The 23,302-nt window shown below is 32.1% G+C and overlaps 5 protein-coding genes across 10 annotated transcripts in view; 1 reads left to right on the top strand and 4 right to left on the bottom strand.

Annotated features, from left to right (window-relative positions):
* Nucleotides 1-206: 206 nt before the first annotated feature.
* On the bottom strand, nt 207-3,208 carry LOC127739703 (uncharacterized). The gene is made up of 4 exons (XM_052254143.1): nt 2,930-3,208; nt 2,521-2,862; nt 2,235-2,420; nt 207-428 (listed from the first exon to the last, which is right to left on the bottom strand). The coding sequence occupies exons 1-4, from the start codon at nt 3,206-3,208 to the stop codon at nt 207-209; spliced, it is 1,029 nt and encodes a 342-aa protein (XP_052110103.1).
* A 3,609-nt stretch (nt 3,209-6,817) lies between these two features.
* Nucleotides 6,818-23,302, bottom strand: part of LOC107464172 (putative F-box/LRR-repeat protein At3g59160) — a 121,048-nt gene continuing 104,563 nt past the window's right edge. The window contains exons 4-7 of the mRNA XM_052253829.1: nt 12,046-12,453; nt 11,761-11,946; nt 10,103-10,323; nt 6,818-6,925 (exon numbers count right to left, since the gene is read on the bottom strand). Coding sequence (XP_052109789.1) covers nt 6,877-6,925; nt 10,103-10,323; nt 11,761-11,946; nt 12,046-12,453 — 864 coding nt within the window. The 3' untranslated portion in view covers nt 6,818-6,876. The remainder of the gene's footprint in view (nt 6,926-10,102; nt 10,324-11,760; nt 11,947-12,045; nt 12,454-23,302) is intronic.
* Nucleotides 18,382-20,691, top strand: LOC107464176 (LRR receptor-like serine/threonine-protein kinase ERL2). 6 transcript variants are annotated; one of them, XM_016083099.3, is made up of 10 exons: nt 18,382-18,515; nt 18,638-18,736; nt 19,042-19,113; nt 19,227-19,298; nt 19,383-19,454; nt 19,642-19,713; nt 19,817-19,888; nt 20,002-20,073; nt 20,160-20,228; nt 20,379-20,691. In XM_016083099.3, coding segments are annotated over exons 3-10 (567 nt in total). In that variant the 5' UTR covers nt 18,382-18,515; nt 18,638-18,736; nt 19,042-19,111; the 3' UTR covers nt 20,515-20,691. The 6 variants fall into 6 exon arrangements, with proteins under 6 accessions (XP_015938585.1, XP_015938587.1, XP_052109797.1 ...); XM_016083101.2 differs by having other exon boundaries at nt 18,638-18,760; XM_052253837.1 differs by having other exon boundaries at nt 18,414-18,525; nt 18,987-19,113.
* On the bottom strand, nt 20,928-21,975 carry LOC110275903 (uncharacterized). Its single transcript, XM_021132313.2, has 2 exons — nt 21,833-21,975; nt 20,928-21,740 (listed from the first exon to the last, which is right to left on the bottom strand). Exons 1-2 carry the CDS (start codon nt 21,932-21,934, stop codon nt 21,168-21,170), a joined length of 675 nt encoding a protein of 224 aa, XP_020987972.2. The 5' UTR covers nt 21,935-21,975; the 3' UTR covers nt 20,928-21,167.
* Nucleotides 22,379-23,285, bottom strand: LOC107464125 (protein ALP1-like). The gene is made up of 2 exons (XM_016083033.3): nt 23,142-23,285; nt 22,379-23,049 (listed from the first exon to the last, which is right to left on the bottom strand). Exons 1-2 carry the CDS (start codon nt 23,242-23,244, stop codon nt 22,577-22,579), a joined length of 576 nt encoding a protein of 191 aa, XP_015938519.1. The 5' UTR covers nt 23,245-23,285; the 3' UTR covers nt 22,379-22,576.

Genomic DNA, 23,302 nt, shown 5'->3' with positions numbered 1-23,302 from the left:
AATTTATTTTTTATGCTAAAGGAAATTTTCTATTATATTATAGTTGAAAGTTAAAACAACATGCATTATGAAATTTCGATGTGAATGTTAAAGCAGAACATATCAATTACTTTCAACTGAATCAACAGTTCAAACACAAAGAAGGCAAGAAAAAAAATAAAAAATAAAAACGACCTAAAAAATTGCAGTTATAATTTTATATTGTCTTACCGTAATGAGTCCCACTCTAACTGAAAGTTAAGCTGCAGATCGGGGGAAGAAAAATTTATTGGCAATGAATCCAAGAGTGCTTCACAATCACTGAGGTTCTCATATTTCTTAGGAGAGCTTGTGACTTTGACATCTTTCAAATCACGCCACCAACATTTCATTTGACTTGAACTGCACTCCTCTCCTTCGTTGTTGCACCTTAGCTTCTCCAATAATAGCTGTTGTTGATTTGGCCAATTGACAACTAGAATTAGATCTTTAACTTTTCACTTTATATTACTTTACTGTAAAGATATTATTTTGATAAAGACATTAAAAATATATTTTTTTAAGATGTTTACATGTAATGATATTATTAGATATTTTATTAAATCTGTTAATAATTTATTTTTTATAAACCAAAATAAAATCAGTTTATTATAGCAACAATAATAAACCTAATTATCCGTATTATAATTATTAGACTCGATTTGATCTAATCGATTTACACAATCTCAATTGAATCATGATTAAATTTTTTGATAAAAAGATAAATATATCCTTGATTTTTATTTAAAAAGAAAACAAAAAAAATCATAATCCAATAAGTTATATAAATTGATCGGTTTGACCGGATCTAATAACAATTAAATTTATTGTTATTGTTATAAAAAAATTGGTTTTATTCTAGTTTGTTGAGAAATTAAAAATTAATCAGTATAATACGTTCAATAATAATGTGACACATAAATATCTTTATAAAAAGACGTTTTACACATCTTTATAAGAACATACAAAATTATATATATATATTTTTTATAAAAAAATTCACAGTGATAATTTTCCCTATATGCTTTAAGAAGATGTAAATAAATCTTTTTATAGTCTTTCTAGATAACTAGCCAATTATAACCAATTATTCGTCATTTCGTTGGATTACAAAGAGGTTCAGAAAATATAAAAAACAACATGTAATTCATTCTAAAAAGTCAATTTTATTATCACAGCAAAAACAAAAAATTATCTGAAATCCTAATCTCTTCCCTTCCCACTCCGCATCTTTCTTCTAAAAAAACCGCCTCCTTTCGCAGCGCTTTCCTCCTCCATGTATGCGCTTCTTTCTACTGTGTGTGCGCTTCCGTCCACCACGCCTTTGTTTCTCTCCGCCGTACGTTTGCTTTCCTCCGCCGTGCACTTTTCTCCGACGTTGTTATCGGTCATCCCTCTGTCGTGCTCGTCTTAATTAAAAAAATTTATGTTTTGATTTTTTTATGTTTTTTATTTAAAAAAAACATTCAAAATATACAAATGACACATCTAAAACTAAATAAAAAAAAACATTCAAAATCATTATAAAAGAATATTTTTAATCTAACAGAAGAACACATCTAAATCACAACAAAAAGAAATATTTAAAATTATTGTACAAAAACTTTGAAAAAGGTGATCCGGAAAAGAAGAAGAAGAACCAATATGGAGAGAGGGGGAGTGCAGAGGGAAAGAAGAAGGAGAAAAAAAAGATAGGAGGAAGAGGAGAAGAGAGGTGAAGAGAGTGGAAGGATACGTGTTTTTTAAACATAAAACTAGTTTTAAGATTTAAAATCAGAATTTTCTAAAAAGTTGGCTACTTTACTGCATATAGAATTGGTTCATAAACTTTCTCATTTTTTAATATGTATTGTTAGATAATAAATTAACATAATAGCACTCAGAATAGAGTTATCAAACATTTTCAAGCTACTGAAACTGAAAGATTCAGAACTAACAACTAAAATAACAAAAAAATCCTTTAGATTTTAAAAATTGGCAAATACAATTGATGATAATCTTACATAGTATCATGTCAGTCTTTTATATGTAACAAAAACAAAACTATTTTACAATTTATCAATTTTCTCAACTTAGTAAATCTTTAGAAGGCTACTTTAACCCTTTTATTATCTTTCACATGATTTTTGTTTTTTCACGAATCAAACCACTGAAAAAATTGATCATGCATTGGACAATCAAATCAGGAGTTAAGGGGCAATGAATCAATGACAAACCTTAAGGAATATTCTGCTGCATACTTTCAGGTTCAAAGAAATAATAGCAGGACGGAAGCTCCAAAACAAATCATTGATAAGAAGCACACACAACTCTTCAGTTTCTTCAGCTACCAATAACCTCAATTGTTTGATCCTTGGCAAAGGGACTTGAACATTTTGTAGTACATCTTCATTGAACACAATCTGCTCATCCAAAATACAATTCCAACATAAATGACATCAAAGTTCTGCATGTAAAGTTTTATTTTAGCAACTAAAACAGAATTTGGTAATGTACACTTACAGATGAACCTTTCATGATTCCAAGATACAAGGATACCATAACATTTCTTGGTGCTATGTTCTGGAGAAATGCCCTAAGCCTTTTCAAATCCATAATACGAAATTCTATTGCCAAGACAACATCAAAATCCACCTGATTTGAACAGTTCACAAAAGACATAGCTGCTGGCATGTGGCTGGATTGTCCAGAATATCTACATGACTCTAAATTCGGCGCATCGATCCTAGCTTCCTTCAACTCTACACAAGCCTTGAAGGACAAAACCTTGAGGCGAGAACTGGAGATCATTAGGCTCTCAGATGTAACACAACCACTTAATTCCAACCTCTCAAGGAAAGGAAACTTGTCAAAAAGTTCAAGCAACCATTGGTTAGAGACAAAAACAGAACTCAGCCCCTAAAAGAAACACCTTCAAATTTCTGCACTTGTCTATACTGATATCACAAGGGAACTCTAATTCGTCATTACCAAGATGAAGATACTCTAGACTCGGCACATCAACATGAATTTCACGAAATCCAGAAAACTTAGCAGACTTTAGCTTAGGCAAATCATGTATTTTTACATTTTCCAATCCAACACAGGGCTCCAATACTAAGTCCTCAATCATAGGACAACCAGAAATGAGATCTTCAAGCGCTTGTTCATGTCCCAAATAAACATTAACTAAGGACAATATCCGCAACATAGGGAACCTAATTCTGTGATTTACAATCAATTTGTCTGCTCTAATCTTCCCTGACAACACTAATTCAGTTAATGACTTGGCTTTCAGTACATCTGGTGGCAAGTAGTAATAATTATCAACCGCGCGTGAGTCAAACTCACATCCAAAGAAACAGTCAGCAAGTTCAAGTTCAAGCTTTAGCACCTGAATACTACCACTTTCACCTGCTATCTTCATCCACCGGTCAACGAGATGTGGCATGAACCGAGGATGGAAGAACATCATACTCAGGTTAAATTCTTTGATGGCAAAGCTGTGGTGGTGGAACCTAACAAGTGTTCTGTCCACAGAGTTGAGGAAGTTGTTGACTTTCCTTCTGTGATCTTGTATCTTCAGGGGATCATTTGTATCCTCAAAGCGCAAGAACACGCCTTGGTCAAAGCCGTGGAAGACCAAGATGGGGAATGAGGACCATGTTTCATGCCAAGCCTTGGACAAAACACTGGTCCTTGCAGCATCTTTGTAAGGCAATCTTGAAAGAATGTCATGGAGGATTATCTTTGGCAGATCAGAAATTTTGTCCATCTCCTTAATAAAATCTCTGAGCTCCCCTAACAGAAACAATTACTAAGGATTACGTAATGTGCTTCAATTACATTCAATAATTCTATGCTAATAACTTTCATCATAATAGAAGAGAAGGGTCATTGATATATTGAAATGAAAAGTTGTAGTGGGATGCAAGTGTATGAAAAAGCTGTTTGAGTGTAAATTGCATACCAGTGTGTTCAAGAATTGCTGAGACTGAGATCGTTGATGTGCATTGAGATTTTGGTAAAGTGTGGAAAACCTATCTCATCAAGATCTTCATCTGCTATGAATTATTGAATATATTTTTCAAGCAACTATCTTTCTTTCTTCCTTGCCAGTGCCTTGTCATGTCAAATATGACTCATCAAATATTTCAGGTTAAGGTTTAATCAACTTTCTCCCATTTGAAAGTTGTGTAGCATGTAAAACACTAAAAGGAGATAGTGGAATTAATCAAAACTTAAAATAGTATTTTTATATTTAACAATAAAATTTATTATTTTTTATTAATATTTGACTAATTCTAAATTCTAAATCTTAAATCCTAAATACTAAATACTAATAGTACTAAAATCCATGCATTCTCCAAATTAGAACAGCGAGCAATCTTTAAAACTTTAAGTTGCACACTGGAAAGATGCATATCTCTAGATAGAACGCAATTTCGTTAATTCCAGTTTCTCAAAAGAAACCACATGCTTGTGAGAATCAAATTGAAAGCCTAGATATTTTACATTTGAACACGTACATGTGTCCCTATTAGCGGTTCTATTGTTAAGAGTAGGAAGTAGGAACATAAAGAAAGTGTTCAAGGCTTGGGGCATGACGAACATCAACCTCTAAATTGGAAACTCTTGATCTTCTTATACATTTCAACCCACCATAACAATTATCCAATCATAGGGCAGCTAGAAATGAGGTGTTCCAATACCTATGCTTCTTCCATATAAACTCTCTTCAAGCAGGAAAACATAATTAGTGGATGAGTAGTTATGAATAATGATTTGGATTCAATCATTCAAGAATGCTAATAAGGGGGAAAGCAATACAATTCACCAATAGCAGGGTTTGCTCTATTGAATTCAAATTCCAAGTATAGCTACTCAAAAAGGCCAGTCTATCCTATGATCAATGAGAGGAGACAAAATAAGTTCAAAAGTAGGACAAAGAGTTTTATGGATAAGCCTTGGTTGTAGAAACTTTTCATTGTGGAAGTTGTTTCGTTTTGTTATGATATCTACCATTTCCTGGAGGTCTCTTCTTTTTTCCCTCGGGTTCAAAGAATACTAACATGGGAAAGGTAGAACATGTTTTCTTCCAAGTCTTGGACAAAATATTGAAAGAATTTCATGAAGGATGTGCTCTGCCAGATTCGATATCATGTCCATAGCGCGTGCCTGTCACTATATAATCTAATTTAAAACTTCAAGGCATCAACTTAGTAAGTCTCTCGTCTTATTAATTTAATATAGTAATTAATGAGTTGAAACCATTTTGGCTTCTCAAATTTTTTACGATCTCAATTTCGACTCCTAAATTTATAGTTATCTAATTAACACTTCCAAATATTAGATTGTATTTCACGTTTATTTCTGTAGCTATCTCTGTTAATAGAGATCTAATGTGGCACGTTAAGTTGACAGAGTATGTATCCACATGGTACCCAACTTACCAAAATAGATGTGTCTAGCAAAATCTTATTTTAGAAAAAGAGGGCTGCAACTTTTGTCACATCATTCACTCATTATATATCCATTTTGGCAAGTTAGGTGCCACGTGGATATACTCTGTCAACTTAACGTGTCACATTAGATCTCCGTTAATGGAAATAGCTACAGAGACAAATGTGAGACACAATCCAATATTTGGGATAGGGGCGGAGCTTAGTTAACACAAGGGGAGCCAATGGCCCCCAAACTTTTTATAAAAAAAATTAGTAGTATTTTTTTCAAAAATAAAAGATAGTTTTATTAGCTCAAATACTTAACTATGACTTAAAGTATCCAAGTTCAATCTTTATTTTTTGCTTTTATTGCACAATAGTTTTTAGAGTGTATTCGCATTTCGCAGCTCTCTATTCAATAAACAACACTCCCTCTACTTTGAGTTCAAATATAAAAAATTAGGTTTTTTAATTTATTTAATTTAATATTATTTTATATTTTACTGTTTATTTAATCTAATTTTTTATATGATAAAAAATATTAGAATATTCAATAAGTATTGATATTATTGTATTTGTATAAATTGATAAAAGAAATTCAATAAATATTATAAATTTTAACATTTGTCCTTCTAACTTTTTTTTTTTTTACATATTTTACAGGATATATATTCAAATTTTTATATAAAATAATCATGAAAAATAAAAAAATTGATGAATTTTTAAGAGGAAGGCTAATATTTAAGAAGGAGAACATATAACTTTTACGATATCAACACATGTAGATAGTTCTTATACTTTAATGAATCACAAAGAAAGTGAGATACAACCTTCAAAAGCTCAAAAAGTTGCATCTAATGATTTTGACCTTAATTTTTTGGAACGAGATATTAAAAAACGGCTTCAAATTTGATAATATCACCCAAATTAGAGAGACGAGGTTAGACAAGCTTATCTTAAATGGAATCCATATAAAAAATATCTTGACAATTATTCTCTATCTAGTCCCTCCAAAATTTTGTTTCAAACTCCGCCACTAATTTGAAGATGTTAATTGGGTAACTATAAATTTAGAGATCGAAATTGAGGCTAATAAAAAATTTTAGAGATCAAAATAAGTTTCAACTCAGTAATTAACATATACTAAAAAAAATATCCGCAAAATAAGAGACTGTTACAGTGTAAGTTTTGCAACAAGAAATACTCCAATAGCCAAGCTTTAGGAGGGCATCAAAAACTACTCATCACCGTCTCAGTCTAATATGCAAAATTATTATGCTAATTTTTCTGCTTTTAGTCATAGTAGTAGAACATTAGGGATGCAACAACCACAAGCAATGATACATATAGGTCTTCGATTGATTGCAGTTGGACCTGGGTATCTTCATAATGTATTGTTGGGAAATCAAATCATGAATCCTCAATGCAGCATGCATTAGTTGATGCTGGGGCCGGCGTTGATGCCGCCGCCGGACAGAGAAGTACTGCCGCCAAAAGAGTTGAGTTTAGGTTAAAATAAAAATCCAAGCCAAGCAAATAAATAACCACCAGGTAATTTTGTAGCATTGCATCAATTACAATTATATAGCTTTAAATTATATCATCACATTTAAGTTTAAGTTACATTTCTTGCTTTAACAGGTTTAGAGATCGATTTGACTATGCATGTGGTAATTTTCTAATGTATGGTTGATATAAATAGATGAAGATATTATTAGATTTTAGAGTAAATTACCATTTGTATCCACGAAAGTTAAATTCGCTGACATATCTACCTATAAAAAAAAGAATTATCATTTGTATCCATAAAAAATGATTTTTACAAGTAAAATTATCTAAACCCTAAAAAATTAAATAAAATTCCTAAATTATCTTTATCTCCACCACTACCACTATCATCTCCTCCCCTCCCCCCCTCTCCTCTCTCTATCTCTCAATGTTCTCATCTTTTTTCCACCATTGCCACCACCACCACTAACCCATCCTCTCTCTCTCCTTCTATTTTCTGAGCTCGTCGCCGCCGTCATAATCCGTCAACTCTGCCAACTCCTTCCTCTTTCTCTTTCTCTCGTTTTTCTTCCGTGTTTTTTGCTTTTCTCTTTCTCTGCTTCTTCAAATTCTCAACCCGGAAAAAGGGCTTCACCATCATCAACAACAATAGAACCATCTTCAGATTCTTTGCCCCCACACTCTCTTATACCTGCAAAATCCCTTATCTTCACCACCACACCTCCTCCTTCACCCAATCACCTTTTTAACCCTAACCCTTTTCACCCAGCCACCGAGGAAGAAGAAGAGAAGAGGAGGGGGAGCGAGACCACACTGGCAACGTGGGGACTCGCTGCCGCTATCACATCATCGTCGCCGTTGTTGAGGGAGCCCAAAGAGGAGATGCGAGCCAGAACCAAGGAAGGGGGAGCTGTCGCCGCCGTCGCGTCCTGCTGCTACCAGCTTCGTCACATCTGTCGCCGCATTGATTGAGTCCGGTCGCTGTCGTTGTCGCTGGTCTGGAAGGAAGAGAGCGCGCAAGAGATCGGAGAAGGAGGAGAGGGCGACAGCGCCGGTGGGTGTCACTGCCACCATCGTCGTCGACGCTGTTCAATGAGAAAGAACCGTTTTTTCTCTACTTTTTCTATTGTTGTTGTTGTTGTTGTTGGTGCTGCTGCATGTGAAGAAGATGATGATGGAGGTATAGTGGTGGTGGTGGTGATAGTAGTGATAAAGGAAATGAGATGGTGGTAGAATTTGAGATTAGAAAGGAAAGTATGGTGGTCGCTGGGTAAAGAGGGTTATGGTTAGAAATGTGATTTGGTGAAGGAGGTGGTGTGGTGGTGAAGATAAAGGTAATTTAGGAATTTTAAGTAATTTTTTAGGATTTAGATAATTTTGCTTATAAAAAATTAAAAACCATTTTTTATGGGTACAAATGATAATTTCTTTTTTTTATGGGTAGATATGTCAGCGTTTTTAACTTTCGTAGGCACAAATGGTAGTTTACTCTAAATTTTATTAACATATACTAGGATTATTATAGTTTCTATTGACAAGTATTTGAGTTAATTAATATATTTCTTTACTTATTTATTATATTATTTGTAAGGATTGGTGGTTAGGTGCAGTAAAACTCTTACTTTTAATTTATTAAAATTAATTTTTAAATATAATTTTTTAAAAATTAAAGCATATGATAAATTAAAATAAGGCATGATTTGATAAAGGATTTTGAGAAGATATTTGTACTTGTAAATACATCATTTTTATACTTGATAAATTAAAAACGATTGTGTATATATGTTTGTAGTTTTAAAAAATTAAAAGTTTTTAAAAGCACACAAGAATTTTTTTTAAATTAGTTTATACTTATTCAAAATATTAAAAAGTCTAAAATATATAATAAATATTCAAATCTAAAGCTCCATTCAGAATCAAAATTTTCTCTCATTTTATAATTATTATGGTCATTATATTTTAAATATTATTTACTAAGTATACCTATTGTTTATTTGTGTGCTTATTAAAAAGCTATTTTTAAGAGTTTATTAGTAAGCGTTTTTTTAAATATAAATACCTAGTTTTATATTTAGTAAATGAAAAAAAATATAAAAATATTATTTATACTCTAATATTAGCCACTAAAATTAGTCACTATGTATTTATATATAAATACATATATTATTTAATTAATTTTCAATATATATTTTGTATTTTAATATATATTTTATACTAATAACTAATGTTAGTATACATATAACGTAATTAAAATATATATATTTATACTTACAATTTAAAAGTTAAGAATATTTTTGAAAAATATTATAGTTGTGCTTGTCCTTACAAGTTTTGTATTTATTTTTTAAAAAGTACTGATTGTTCACCTTTTCTAAAAAGTACTTCTTTTAAAAAAAATTCCAAAAAAAAGCACATAATACCACTTTACCTTGGAGATCGTTATATTCAAGGCAGGTTGTTCCATTGAATTCAATAGAAGGGAGGGAAATCCTTTTCTATTGAATTCAATAGAAGGGAGGGGAAATTCTTTTTTGATTGTCTAATTTTATATACATTAAATGGTATAAAATGTTTCTTTGTTATCCATAATTTTATTTAATTGTTATACATCAACTTTTGAACCTACAGTGAGAAAAAATTAATTTATGTTATATAATTATGAACAATTATAACTATAAAATATGTAAATTAATTCTATATTTTATCAAGTAAATTCAGATTAGAATTTATTCACTTCAAATTATTATCTACATAGATATTAGAAATCAGAAATCAGTCATTAATTAGTTAACAAATAAGAATATTTATTTGTTATTTACAAAAAATAGTTCGAATGTACTGCTGTAAAAAGTATTTGATTATTCTGTAACAAGAAATTTGATTATGTTAATATAAAATCTTTTATAAGTTTAATTATTTTGATGAAAAATCTTTGACAAACAAGCTTGATTATTCTGATATAAAATGTTAAAATTGGGTGAAATAACTTATTTTTTATAATAACTTATTTTTTATGCTGAATGTTAAAGCAGAACATATCAATTAGTCAATTACTTTCAACTGGTTCATCCACAGTTTAACACAAAGAAGGCAAGAAAACAAAAAGGACATAACAAATTGCAGTTGTAATTTTATATTTTAAGTTTTCTTACTGTAATGAGTCCCACTCTAACTCAAAGTTAAGCTGCAGATTCGGGGAAGAAAAATTTATTGGCAATGAATCCAAGAGTTCTTCACAATCACTGAGGTTCTCATATTTTTTAGGAGAGCTTCTGACTTTGACATCTTTCAAATCATGCCACCAACATTTCATTTGACTTGAACTGCAGCATCTCTCTTCCTCGTTGTTGCACCTTAGCTTCTCCAATAGTAGCTGTTATTGATTTGGCCAATTCACAACTAGAATTAGAGAGGTGAAGAGAGCGGGAGGGTACGTGTTTTTTAAGCGTAAAACTAATTTTAAAAGTTAAAAATCAGATTTTTTTAAAAAGTTGGCTACTTTACCGCATATAGAATTGGTTCATAAACTTTTTCATTATTTTAATATGTATTGATTTATAGTAAATTAACACAATAGCACTCAGAAAATAGAGTTATCAAACATTTTCAAACTACCGAAACTGAAAGATTCAGAACTAATAACTAAAATCACAAAAAAATCCTTTAGATTTAAAAAATTGGCAAATACGATAGTATCATGTCAGTCTTTTATATGTAACAAAAACAAAACTATTTAACAATTTATCAATTTTGTGAAGTTAGTAAATCTTTAGAAGGCTACTTTAACCTTTTTATTATGAGAAAATTTCACTCTCCTTTCGTGCGAGATGCTAAAATGACATTCTTCTCCTCTCTATTTTATAAATGTACATTTTTCTCCTTTCTAACTTTTAAAAAATCTCATCTTTAATCCATTTTAAAGTTTTTGTGTTAACTAATGTTAACTTTATCCATTTTTTAAGAAAAAATAAATTATTTTTTAAAAAACTACCCATTAGAAAAAATTTTATTTTTTTATTATTAAATTTTGTTTACCAAAATACCCTTTAATAACTTATTCTTTTATTGATTAAATTGTATTTTTAAAAATATTTAATAATTATAATATTTTTTTCTAAAATACCCTTCAATAATTTTTTAATTATTAAATTATAATTTTATCAAAATTTTTGTTAACAATTTTTTTATATTTTACTATTAATTTTTTGATATTAATATATATTATTTTAAGGGCAAAAAACCCAAATAAATCAGGCGGAGATATTTTTTACCCAAATCAGCCAAAATGAAATTTTTTTCAGCATTCCACCGATGACCATTTTAATGTAATTCGAATCAATATGATTCGAACATGAAATGCAGGTAATTCGAATCAACTTCATAATTTAATTATTAATTTTTTTAAAAGCATTTTAGTAAAAATACAATTTAATCAATAAAAAAATAATTTATTAAATGATATAAGTAAAATTTAATGATAAAAAATAAAATTTTTGCTAAAGGGTATATTTTCAAAAAATAATTTAATTTTTCTTAAAAAATTGATAAAGTTAATATTAGTTAACACAAAAAATTTAAAATAAATTAAAGAAGAGGTTTTTTAAAAGTTAGAAGTGAGGGAAATGTACATTTATAAAATAGAGAGGAGGAAAATGTCATTTTAGCATTTTGAAGGGGAGGAGATTGGGAATTTTCTCCTTTATTATCTTTCACATGATTTTTATTTTTTCACGAATCAAACCACTGAAAAAATTGATCATGCATTGGACAATCAAATCAGGAGTTAAGGGGCAATGAATCAATGACAAACCTTAAGGAATATTCTGCTGCAGAGTTTCACGTTCAAAGAAATAATAGCAGGACGGAAGCTCCAAAACAAATCATTTATAAGAAGCGCACACAACTCTTCAGTTTCTTCAGTTACCGATAACCTCAATTGGTTGATCCTTGGCAAAGGGACTTGAACATTTTGTAGTACATCTTCATTGAACAAAATCTGCTCATCAAAAATACAATTCCAACACAAATGACATCAAAGTTCCCATGTAAAGTTTTATTTTAGCAACTAAAACAGAATTTGGTAATGTACACTTACAGATGAACCTTTCATGATTCCAAGATACAAGGATACCAAAACATTTCTTGGTGCTACGTTCTGGAAAAATGCCCTAAGCCTTTTCAAATCCATACGAAATTGTATTGCGAAGTCAACATCAAAATCAACCTGATTTGAACAATTCTCAAAAGATATAGCTGCTGGCATGTGGCTGAATTGTCCAGAATATCTACATGACTCTAAATTTGGCGCATCGATCTTAGCTTCCTTCAACTCTAAGCAAGCCTCGAAGGACAAAACCTTGAGCCGAGAACTGGAGATCATTAGGCTCTCAGATGTAACACAACCACTTAATTCCAACCTCTCAAGGAAAGGAAACTTGTCAAAAAGTTCACGCAACCATTGGTTAGAGACAAAAACAGAACTCACAGCCTCTAAAATAAACACCTTCAAATTTCTGCACTTGTCTATACTGATATCACAAGGGAACTCTAATTTTTCATTACCGAGTTGAAGATTCTCTAGACTCGGCACATCAACATGAATTTCACGAAATCCAGAAAACTTAGCAGACTTTAGCTTAGGCAAATCATGTACTTTTACATTTTCCAATCCAACACAGTGCTCCAATATTAATTCCTCAATCATAGGACAACCAGAAATGAGATCTTCAAGCGCTTGTTCATGTCCCAAATAAACACCAACTAAGGACAATATCCGCAACATAGGGAACCTAATTCTGTGATTTACAATCAATTTGTCTGCTCTAATCTTCCCTGACAACACTAATTCAGTTAATGACTTGGCTTTCAGTACATCTGGTGGCAAGTAGTAATAATTATCAACCGCGTGTGAGTCAAACTCACATCCAAAGAAACAGTCAGCAAGTTCAAGTTCAAGCTTTAGCACCTGAATACTACTACTTTTCTATCCTGTTGTCTTGTATCTTCAGGGGATCTTTTCTATCCTTCAAGTGCACGCGCACGCATCGAGAGCCGTGGAAGACCAAGATGGGGAATGAGGACCATGTTTCATGCCAAGCCTTGGACAAAACACTGGTCCTTGCAGCATCTTCGTAAGGCAACCTTGAAAGAATGTCATGCAGGATTATCTTTGGCAGATCAGAAATTTTGTCCATTTCCTTAATAAGATCTCTGCGCTCCCCTAACAGAAACAATTACTAAGGATTAAATAATGTTCTTCAATTACATTCAAAGTCATTGATATATTGAAATGAAAAGTCGTAGTGGGATGCAAGTATATGAAAAAGTTGTTTGAGTGTAAAATGCAAACCAGTGTGGCAGTGTGTATGTGTTGAGACTGAGATCGTTGATGTGCATTGAGATTTTGGTAAAGTGTGAAAAACCTATCTCATCTTCATCTGCTATGAATTATTGAATATATTTTTCAAGCAACTATCTTTCTTTCTTCCTTGCCAGTGCCTTGTCACGTCAAATATGACTCATCAAATATTTCAGGTTAAGGTTTAATCAACTTTCTCCCATTTGAAAGTTGTGTAGCATGTAAAACACTAAAAGGAAGGAGTGGGAGGAGATAGTGGAATTTAGCGATACACATGAGCCGGCTAGTTGGAAGATTTTAGTGTGATTTTATTGGGTATAGAATTGGGTACGGATTTTAAAATAGATTCGATCATTATTTAGAATTGGGATCATTATTTAGAATTGGGTTCAAATTAAGGCAAACCTAGTTTCACCTATTCCATGTGCATCTTAGGGTTACTAAAAAGATATATATGTTTTAAATTAATTTTATTATTATGTTATATTAATTATAAGATTATTGTTTGTTTTTAATCACATTTGTTGAATTAGAAAATAAATAAAAAAAATATGAAATTAGAATTTATGAACAAATTTAAGTTTAAATATGGTTATCAACTTTTTTGCAACAAGTATTTTTTCTTCTTTATAAATGAGTGCATCATAATTTTATTACATAACATTTATCAAGACTCGGATTTCACCCAAGTTTTAGTGTGGCCCGAAACTAGTATGATTTTACTAGGTCTAGAATCGGATAAGGATCTTAAAAGTATACCCGATCATTATTTAGGGTCGGATTCGGGTCATGGTGAACTTGATTTCACCCGACTCATGTGCACCCTTAATAGAATTAATCAAAACTTAAAATAGTATTTTTATATTTAACAATAAAAAATAAATTAAGTTATATTACTAATAAAATCTATTATTTTTTATTAATATTTGACTAATTCTAAATTCTAAATCTTAAATTCTAAATTCTAATAGTACAAAGAATTAATCTCCACATACAAGTGTTTTTGTTATACACGTCTTACAAATTCATATATTCATTTATACCTAAAATGTGCCTTTTCTGGCACGTTTAGTCCACGCGTTTCTTAACAGATTTTTCAATCAACGTGCGAGAATATATAACTTCCATTTTCAAAAGGATTTCATTTCATTTTTCAAATTTCTTCTGCGTTTTCTTGCCTTTTCTCTTCGATCTCTTTCATGTGTTTCTCTTTGCATTCTCCTCGTCGTTTACGTGTGTTTCTCTTTGTATTTTCTTTCTTCCTTTTTCTCGATTTTCATTGTTTCTGAAATCAAGCTCTGAAATCGTTTTGAATATAATGGATGATTCAACTTCAGATTGTCAGCAAAACCAGAGCGAAATGGATTTTGAATTTAAATCCAATGAAGTTTCTGAGGTGAGGTTTAATTCCAGTTAATATTTTTATTAGTAGTTTATGATTGTGGAGCCGAATAATATTGTGAACCTTGCCTATAAAATTTGCTATTCACTGTTTGTTGTTTGAATTGAATGTAACGTACCAGTTCTGATGAATTTTCTGCATTTTATGTCAGACTTTCGGGTGTAAATCAGGAATATTTGGGTGTACCTTAAGAAAGTTTGGGTGTATTTACAATTTATGACTTTTCATTTAATTGAGGGTGAATTATCTTATTCTTTTAGTTGAATTGTTTTAGTTTCTATTTGACGATGATTCATTAATCTGATTTTTGTTATTTTTTATAATGGTTTTATAGTTGTATTTGCATTCTATAGTTTATGCCTGTTTTAATATGGTGTATTTTGGACTTTTTTGGTGTATTTTGCAGCCACTCTGTGATGTTGATGAACAGTTTGTTCTCAAAGTTGGGATGACTTTTAACACCCTTGAAGATGTTGCAAAATTATATAAGGATTATTCGAAAGCTGAGATTTTTCTACAAGAGTTCGGAGTACAAATAAGAAGAGAAATGAAATTAAGAATCAATTGATTACATATAGCAGAAAGGAAAAATGGAAATCGCAAATATCTCCAACAGAGAAGACAAACCTCTCAGCAGGATTAAATTGTCCTGCAAGAATTTATATACACATATTAAAGGACATCGATGTTTGGATCATTTCCAAGGTTGTGTTGCATCATTCACATCTTTGTTGTGCAAATCAAGCTGAGATGCTTAAACAGCACAAGGAACTAAGTATGTCCGTGCGTCGTACAATAGAGAATAACGAGAAAGTCGGTATTAGACTAAACAAAACTTACCAATCATTTGTGGCAGTACTCGGGGGTCACTGCGAGTTAAATTTTATAAAAAAAGATGCGAGAAATTACACTACGAGAGAAGTGCGAAATATTTCGAAACTAGAGAGTGCAAAAGAATTCGGAAAATACTTATTAAGAATGAAAGAGAAGAATCAGAATTTCTTTTTCGAGCTCGAACTTGAAGACGATCAGTCGATTAAGCTTGCTTTTTGGACGGACGCAAGGAGCAGGGCTGCCTGTGAGTATTTTGAAGATATTATTTCATTCAACACCACCTACAATGCAAACAGGTAATATGTTGTTCTGGTTTATGATGTTGAATTAATGTTATTTTATAAATCTGCTGCAGAGGTGTATATTGCATGTTTTTTGGTATAGACAGTTATTATTTGGGTGTATTTAACGATTTTAATTCTGCTTTGTCGTAATCTGTTTCAGGTATAATCTAGTTTTTTATTCTTTTGTCGAGATGAATCACCATGGTCAGTCATCGCTTTTGGGATGTGCTTTGATGAAAAATGAAGATATTTAATCATTCAAATGGTTATTTGAATGTTGGCTTCGTTGCATGGGACGAAATGCTCCAAAAAGGATTCTCACCGATCAATGCGCATCAATGCAAAGAGCTATCGAGACTTGTATGCCCACAATAATTTACCGTTGGTGTATTTAGAGCATCATTAAGAATATTCCAAGCAAATTAAACAGCTACTAGGTACACCTAAAAATTGAACAAGAAATGAGCCATGTTGTTTGGAACTCTCATACCAAAAAATCATTTGATAGGAATTGGAATGATTTTATAACGAAGTATGGTCTTGTGGACAACAAGTGACTTTCAGGTAATGTCTTTTAAAATCTGCAGCAAATGTGTAAATTGCATGTTTTTGGGTGTATTATAGTCTGATTTAGGTATTTTTTGTAGAGCTTTACGAAGGTTGTCATATATGGATTTCAATTTATCTCGATCACCACTTTTGGACCGGGATGAGAAGCACACAAAAGAGTGAGAGCATGCATGTGTTTTTTAACAAGTTCATTATGCGGAATATCTCACTTATCCAATTCGTCAAACAATACGATAATTGCCTCGAAAGCAGGGAGCAAAGAGAGAGAGAATCGGATACTGCAGATTTTCACACTGTCATACCGTGTGCAACAAAATCCTCAATAGAAGCTCAGTTTCAACAGGTGTACATTTACCAGAAGTTCAGGAAAGTCCAAACACAATTCAGAGGTAAGATGAATTGCATCACAAGATCAACGAACTCTGCTCTAGGCTATTCGATATACGAAATTGTAGAACAAGTTTCCAACTCAACATTCAACAAATTTGCGGTTACATATAACTCGGTAGCAGCCCAAGTGAAATGCCAATACTTAGTCAAGAGGAATATTGTGCCGTCGCTCCCTAAGCGTGTTAAGCTTTGAACGAGTAAATAGAGTGTCATCGAGATACATATTGGAACGATAGAGTAAAAATATAAAGAGGAGACACACACACATATGAAGAACGGCCACGACAAGCCACTGTTGGAGCCAAGATATAACACCCCAGATTTTTAGAAATTAAATAATTAGTTATTGAGTCAACATATTATATTAAAGATTTTGTTTTTAAAAAATTATTTTTTAATAAAAATAATTAAATAAAATTTTATGAATATTTAAGTTTAATTTAATTATAATTTCTTCTAAGAAAAATAACAAGATATAGGCCAATATTCCTCGAGACAAAAACGAAGGCTCAAGACAAAAATTGCTTTAGTGACATCCAATCAACAAAATGCAAATTAAACCTGCTGCATGTATTATGATCATGATTAAGTAATACACTACAAAAGAAAAATAACAAGATATAACAGCAATAGAAGAAAGTAATCAGGTCACCCATACAAAAAAGATTTAGCTAATATATGTCTTAAAGAGATATGATAAATTTATCAATAATAAAAAGTTTTAAATATTTTTATTTAATGGCTACAAATTAAATGTATTGAAAATTTAAATGAGAAAATGATAAATAGATCATTGACCTTTTGATTCGCGAACATTTAAGTTTTGAGAATTTAAAAATACATTTAAGTCTCTATCATTTTCAAAGTTTGGATATATCGATCTCTTATATTCATTTGGGTCTGTCATACCCAACGAAAAAATCAAATATGATTCCTATTGTAGTTACCTAATTGATACAAATGTACATGTAAAAAGTTTTTAAAATGAGACAAATTAGACTCAGGGATCGATATGTTTAAATTTTGAAGATGTCAAAAACTTAAATGTATTTTTAAATCTTCAAAAACTTAAATATCTGCTAATAAAAAAATTAAAGATCAATTTATGATTTTTTCTTAAATTTTTTATATTTTTCAAAAAAAAAACTTTTTTATTTTATAATTTTAATATGTGCCTCTATAGATGAACTCTAAAAAAAATTAATTTTAAAAAATAAATTTAATTAAAAAAATTTTCAAAGAGCATTTTAAAAGACAAATAATCTTTTAAAAAGCTAATTTTACAATTTACTCCACGCACAAATTTAAAAAAGATCGTTGCCATTCCCTTGATAGAGTGTTCGTGTTCTTGTAGGCTGCGTTTGGTTTGTGTATGTATTAAGACATAGACATTGAGACATAGACACTTGAGACATAGACATAAAATATTTGTATTTGTGTATGGTGTTTGGATATAAATAGACATGACATTAGGAGAGTGTCTAATATTGTGTTTGTTTTAAAGAACAAGACACTACATAATTAATAAAAGACTATTTTGTCCTTGTAATTTAAAATAAAAATAAAAAAAATTAGAAAACAAAAACTACTTCAGGAAGTTGCAAATTGTTTCGAGGGTTTCTCTCCCCTTACCCCTACCCCCAAAAATCTCTCTTCTAGCCTCCTCCTTCTTCGCCGATGGGTGGATCTTTTCTGGGAGGATCTTTGTGTGGTTCTTCTTCTTCGAGGTGAATCTCTGTGCGATTCCTCTTCTTCTCCTTCTTCTTCTTCTTCTTCTCTTTCTTCTTCTTCTTCGTCTTCTCCTTCTTCTCCTTGTTCTTCTTCTTAATTGTTGGGTCATTATTTGCAGGTCCATTTAGCCGGCGTTGCTCACAGAGTATTGCTCATCGATGGAGAGCGCCGTGTGTTGATATCTGGTTTTATTCGTTACCGTCGAAATACTCCAGAGGTGCCACTCTCTTTCTCTGTATTGGTATGAATGTTTTTTTGTTATTTTCTACAGAGCATATGATGAGTTTTTGGTCCCATGAAAGTGAATTAGTGACAAAATTATTAATAGTGTTCAAAGACTAATTAGTGATAAAATTATTAATAGTTTTTCTATACTTCTTTTAATATTTTCAGATATTTGCCTGCATAAATTAAAACTGAATTAATATGTTTGGTTATTTTAGCCTTCAACTGATATGAAAATTCAGGTTGAGTATATCCTTTGCATAAGTATTCAATCTGAATTCTATGTTACAATCACAGAGACCTGCAGGGGGACAAATTATCCGGTCAAATACCAGATGAAATTGGGAACTGTGCTGATCTTACTCATATGTACGTGCTTTCTAGTACTTTGCCTTGTTTGCATGTTGTTGTTCTCTAATTCAGTTAATTGTTTTATCTATATTATAACTCCTGATACGATTACTTACGTGATGAAATTGAAGGGATTTGTCTGACAATCAGCTATATGGTGATTTACCTTTGTCCATATCAAAGCTGAAACAGCTTGAGTTTTTGTAAGTTTTAAAACAGTATATTATTTTTAAGTTTGTCTTGTTTCATGTGGATAGGAGAGTTTTATGTTTTGTTGGCAAATGCAGGAATTTGAAGAGGAATCAGTTGACTGGTCCCATTCCCACAACTTTATCCCAAATCCCAAACCTGAAAACCCTGTAAGTTTATTTAAATGTAAATTTTTATGAGCTTGGGGTTATGCCATGTATTTCAATCAAATTCAAATGTGCATTAATCTTGGTGGTAATCTTTCTTCGGATATTTCTGATTTTCTGTATTTCATGTTCCATTGCAAGTCCTTTTATTCGTGAATGCATTCTAATAATTGCATTCTCTCATTTGCAGCGATCTTGCACAAAACAAGCTCATTGGAGAGATACCTAGACTACTCTATTGGAATGAAGTCTTGCAGTACCTGTGTGTATTCTCCTTTCTTTGTATAATTTTCATTTATGGATGGATGTTTCCTGGTGTTTGCACTAATCTCCAAACGGTTAATTTTGATTATGCAATGGTAAAGTGGATTGCGAGGGAACATGTTGACTGGAACTTTGTCCCATGATATCTGTCAATTAACTGGTCTGTGGTATTTGTAAGTACCCCTTTGCATACACCTTAGGCTTCTCTTTGTTGTATCCTATGTTCTTCCTTTGGTTTTTAAGTTTTGACCTTTCTTATCCTTTATTATTCTCCTTGACTTCCCAGTGATGTAAGAGGCAATAACTTGACTGGAACTATACCTGACAGCATTGGGAACTGTACAAGTTTTGAAATATTGTATGTAAATTTTCTGGTGCTTTCAATGTCTGTATTTCTTTTCTCTAGTTTTGCAGTGTTACTATATGTTATCATTGAATTTTCAGGGACATCTCATATAATCAGATTTCTGGAGAGATTCCCTATAATATTGGATTTCTTCAAGTGGCTACATTGTGAGTATTCTGGCTAAGGAATTATTGTAGTTATTAGCATAGATATGATCAATTGATTTGTATTTTCTGTGTCTTAATGATTAACCCCGAAACTGAGGGGATTATTTTCATCATCATTATCGTGTTATGACTATCTTTCTCTCTGCATAGGTCACTTCAAGGAAATAGACTTTTTGAATGCATAAGGAGCATACAAAGAAAGAAAATCTCAAGGAATAAAGCTACAAGAGGAGAAGACAAAGCGCTAGTATCTTATGATGGCTGTTGGGATATTAATAGACTTTGAAAGTTGTATTTTTCTTTTGTCATATTTGGCTTTGTATTTTTACAATGGATCATGACAAACAATAGCATAAGAGTAATTTGTGTTTAGCTTTAGCAAATATACGATTGCTGGGTCCTTCTTTTGTAATGAAATTATATGAATTGAAAATTCAATGAAAAGTTGTTTCTTTGATGTTTACTTTGGTTTGCATTGTTCCTTTTTTTACCAACAGTGTTTGGAGTTATATCTTGAATGATTTGCACAAATATGTCAGTGCAGAAATTAAGAATTCAGGTTATAAACATCAACACAGGATTAAGAAAACACAAGTTGTAAGCAATTTTTCATTCCAAATCTGTGGAAGTGCATAAATTTTTGAGACAATATTACACAATACAATTAATATTCACCTGATAAATAGATTAAGTGCAGAAGATTAACATAGATAATGCAGAATTCAATAGAATTTTGCAGTTTTGCACAAATTTAAGTGCAAAGTTGCACACACTCACCTGATAAATAACTTAAGTGCAGAAACCTAATATACATAATGCAGAATTCAATAAGTCTTTTGGTAGGATTGCACAACATAAGACTGAAAAAGTCTAATAAGTTTTAGCAAAAGAGACCATAATATGCTAACAACTAAGACCACCAACGACACCCAACAATAGCTAAAAGTTTTCCATTATATCTCGTGCGAATGCTGCCTTTTCTTCGTCCAAACTCCAAAAGGTTGCCTTCAATTCTGGATTCTGCACAAATTTCTTTGCAATTTGCACGATCTCCATTGTGTTAAAACCAAGACTCTTTAGCGTTCGGCCAAGATTCACTTGCTCATTAACACCAGACATTGCATTGGCTAGAACCTGCACATGCTTTCCTTGATCCTCAACCGCAGCTTTAAAAGTTTCAGCTAAGTTTGATAGGACTGCAGCATCATTGTTTTTCTTAGTTGCAGTGTGACGTCCTTGATTTTTCTCACTTGAAGAGGCAAACGAGGTTGAAAAGGTATTGGGTAGTTCGCTCTCGGCAGCTGCTAAGTCCTCCATGTCAACATCATCTCCAGCTAAACCCAAGCCACCAGCTGTGGCCGCAGCAAATGTAGAGCCCGGTGTGACATCTTCTTCAGCATCTTTTCCACTACATGCATCAAGACCAGTAGCTCTATCCTTGCCAAAAATACCCCCAAGACGTTCAAACAACGGAAATGGCTTGCCTGGAGTGTAGAGTGTAACATTGCGACCCTGTACAACATAAAACAAAGCATCCAATTACATGAAAATTAAAAAGTTCTTGCTAAGAAGAATGATTAAATGCGTAAAAATTACTATCTCACCTTTCCCCAAGCTTCCAATACTTGTTTACTATCCACTTCAACACACATCTTTTCAGAATTCCACCCAAAACCACTACAACCCAACATCTCAGCCACAAACATATATTTTTCTTTCAGGCGCTTGTGTTTGTTTCTGATGTGCTTCACAGTGAGACCACATCCAGGAAACTTCTCATTCATCTTGTCCGCCAGTTTTTGAAATGCCCCTGGCTTAAATTGACCGGCATCTGCCCTCTTGCCTTCAACAACCAATTCCTCCGTGAACGCCACAAATTGTTCAGTTTCTTGTTCAGTCCATTGGCGGGGTGTGGAGGCCATTTGCTGCTAGCTAATCTTTATGCACAATAACAAATAAAGTAAACCATGGCAGCATAATTACTATCAAAATTAGAGTTCAATGGTATTAGAATTAGCTTTAGAATTACTTACAGCAAAGTAAAACCTACTAGCAAATTTAGTGCAGAAAAGTACTACCTCGAAATTATAAGTGCAGTACAATTAAAATAATCAGTAGCACAATATTAACATCTTCAAAGATTTCAATACTTTTCTAGAATTTTGACATCTTTTTGAAACAATTAAAACAAACCCTTGTCTAATTATATGTTTAATTAGAATACAAATTATGAATCCGAGTTGGCAAATACATATTGCATAAAGAAAAAAGCTCAAATGAATTCAAATACAATAATCTATAGTCTAGGACAATTGCAAACATAAAAAAACTAGCAAAGCATAAAAACTTTACGCGCCACGTTCTCCTCTCCATATTTCCCACATCTCGGTTGCTAGGTCCTCACGCCATTGAGTCCACTCATGGCTACTTTCCACAACATCAATAGTGTCAGCTTCATCAACAATAGTATCATCTCCTACCGGTATGTGTTCTGGCAAAAGAGTTGCATCTTCTTCGGGATCAACATCCATGTTCATACGAATAAAATTTTGTAACAAACAACAAGCAATAATAATGTGGCTTTGAACCCTAATAGGATAGAACGAGGGACTTCGTAGAATTGCCCATCTTTTCTTAAGCAACCCAAAGCACCGCTCAATCACATTTCTAGCCGAAGAATGCTTCTTATTAAATAACTCTAGACGATTTTGTGGTGCCCGATGACCTTGAACCCACTCATTCACATGATAGCGAACATTTCTATAAGGAGATAAAAATCCTCTCCCATTGGTATAGCCAGCATCCACTAAGTAATAACACCCTAAAACGAAAGGATGAAAAAATATAAGAAATACATTGTAATTCTCATAAACAATAGTTATTATTCTTTTCAAAAGATTACTCTAGACATACCAATAGGTATTTTCAAGCCATTACGTCGAGTAATAGCATCCCTAAGTACCCTTGAATCAGATGCCGATCCTTCCCAACCGCTAAGGACATAGACAAAATTCATGTTCCGATTGCAGACTCCTAAGACATTGGTGGATATTCTAGATTTCCTCGTCCGATAT

This window comes from Arachis duranensis, chromosome 9, assembly GCF_000817695.3.
Source record: "Arachis duranensis cultivar V14167 chromosome 9, aradu.V14167.gnm2.J7QH, whole genome shotgun sequence".
Taxonomy (NCBI): Eukaryota; Viridiplantae; Streptophyta; class Magnoliopsida; order Fabales; family Fabaceae; genus Arachis; species Arachis duranensis.
Note: the sequence above shows the minus strand (reverse complement) of the source record. Positions and strands in the feature narration are given on the sequence as shown.

Bases quoted from the DNA above. Each gene is read 5' to 3' on its own strand.
- LOC127739703 (XM_052254143.1), bottom strand. From the start codon at position 3,208: ATGTTGCGGATATTGTCCTTAGTTAATGTTTATTTGGGACATGAACAA. The intron at 2,421-2,520 runs GTAAGTGTACAT...TTGGATGAGCAG, and splicing joins GAATCATGAAAGGTTCATCT to ATTGTGTTCAATGAAGATGT. The intron at 429-2,234 runs GTTTGTCATTGA...AATCAACAACAG, and splicing joins GCAGCAGAATATTCCTTAAG to CTATTATTGGAGAAGCTAAG.
- LOC107464176 (XM_016083099.3), top strand. The intron at 19,299-19,382 runs GTAAGTTTTAAA...TGGCAAATGCAG, and splicing joins CTGAAACAGCTTGAGTTTTT to GAATTTGAAGAGGAATCAGT. The intron at 20,229-20,378 runs GTGAGTATTCTG...CTCTCTGCATAG, and splicing joins TTTCTTCAAGTGGCTACATT to GTCACTTCAAGGAAATAGAC.
- LOC110275903 (XM_021132313.2), bottom strand. From the start codon at position 21,934: ATGTTTGTGGCTGAGATGTTGGGTTGTAGTGGTTTTGGGTGGAATTCT. The intron at 21,741-21,832 runs GTGAGATAGTAA...TATGTTGTACAG, and splicing joins TATTGGAAGCTTGGGGAAAG to GGTCGCAATGTTACACTCTA.
- LOC107464125 (XM_016083033.3), bottom strand. From the start codon at position 23,244: ATGAATTTTGTCTATGTCCTTAGCGGTTGGGAAGGATCGGCATCTGAT. The intron at 23,050-23,141 runs GTATGTCTAGAG...CTTTCGTTTTAG, and splicing joins TGGCTTGAAAATACCTATTG to GGTGTTATTACTTAGTGGAT.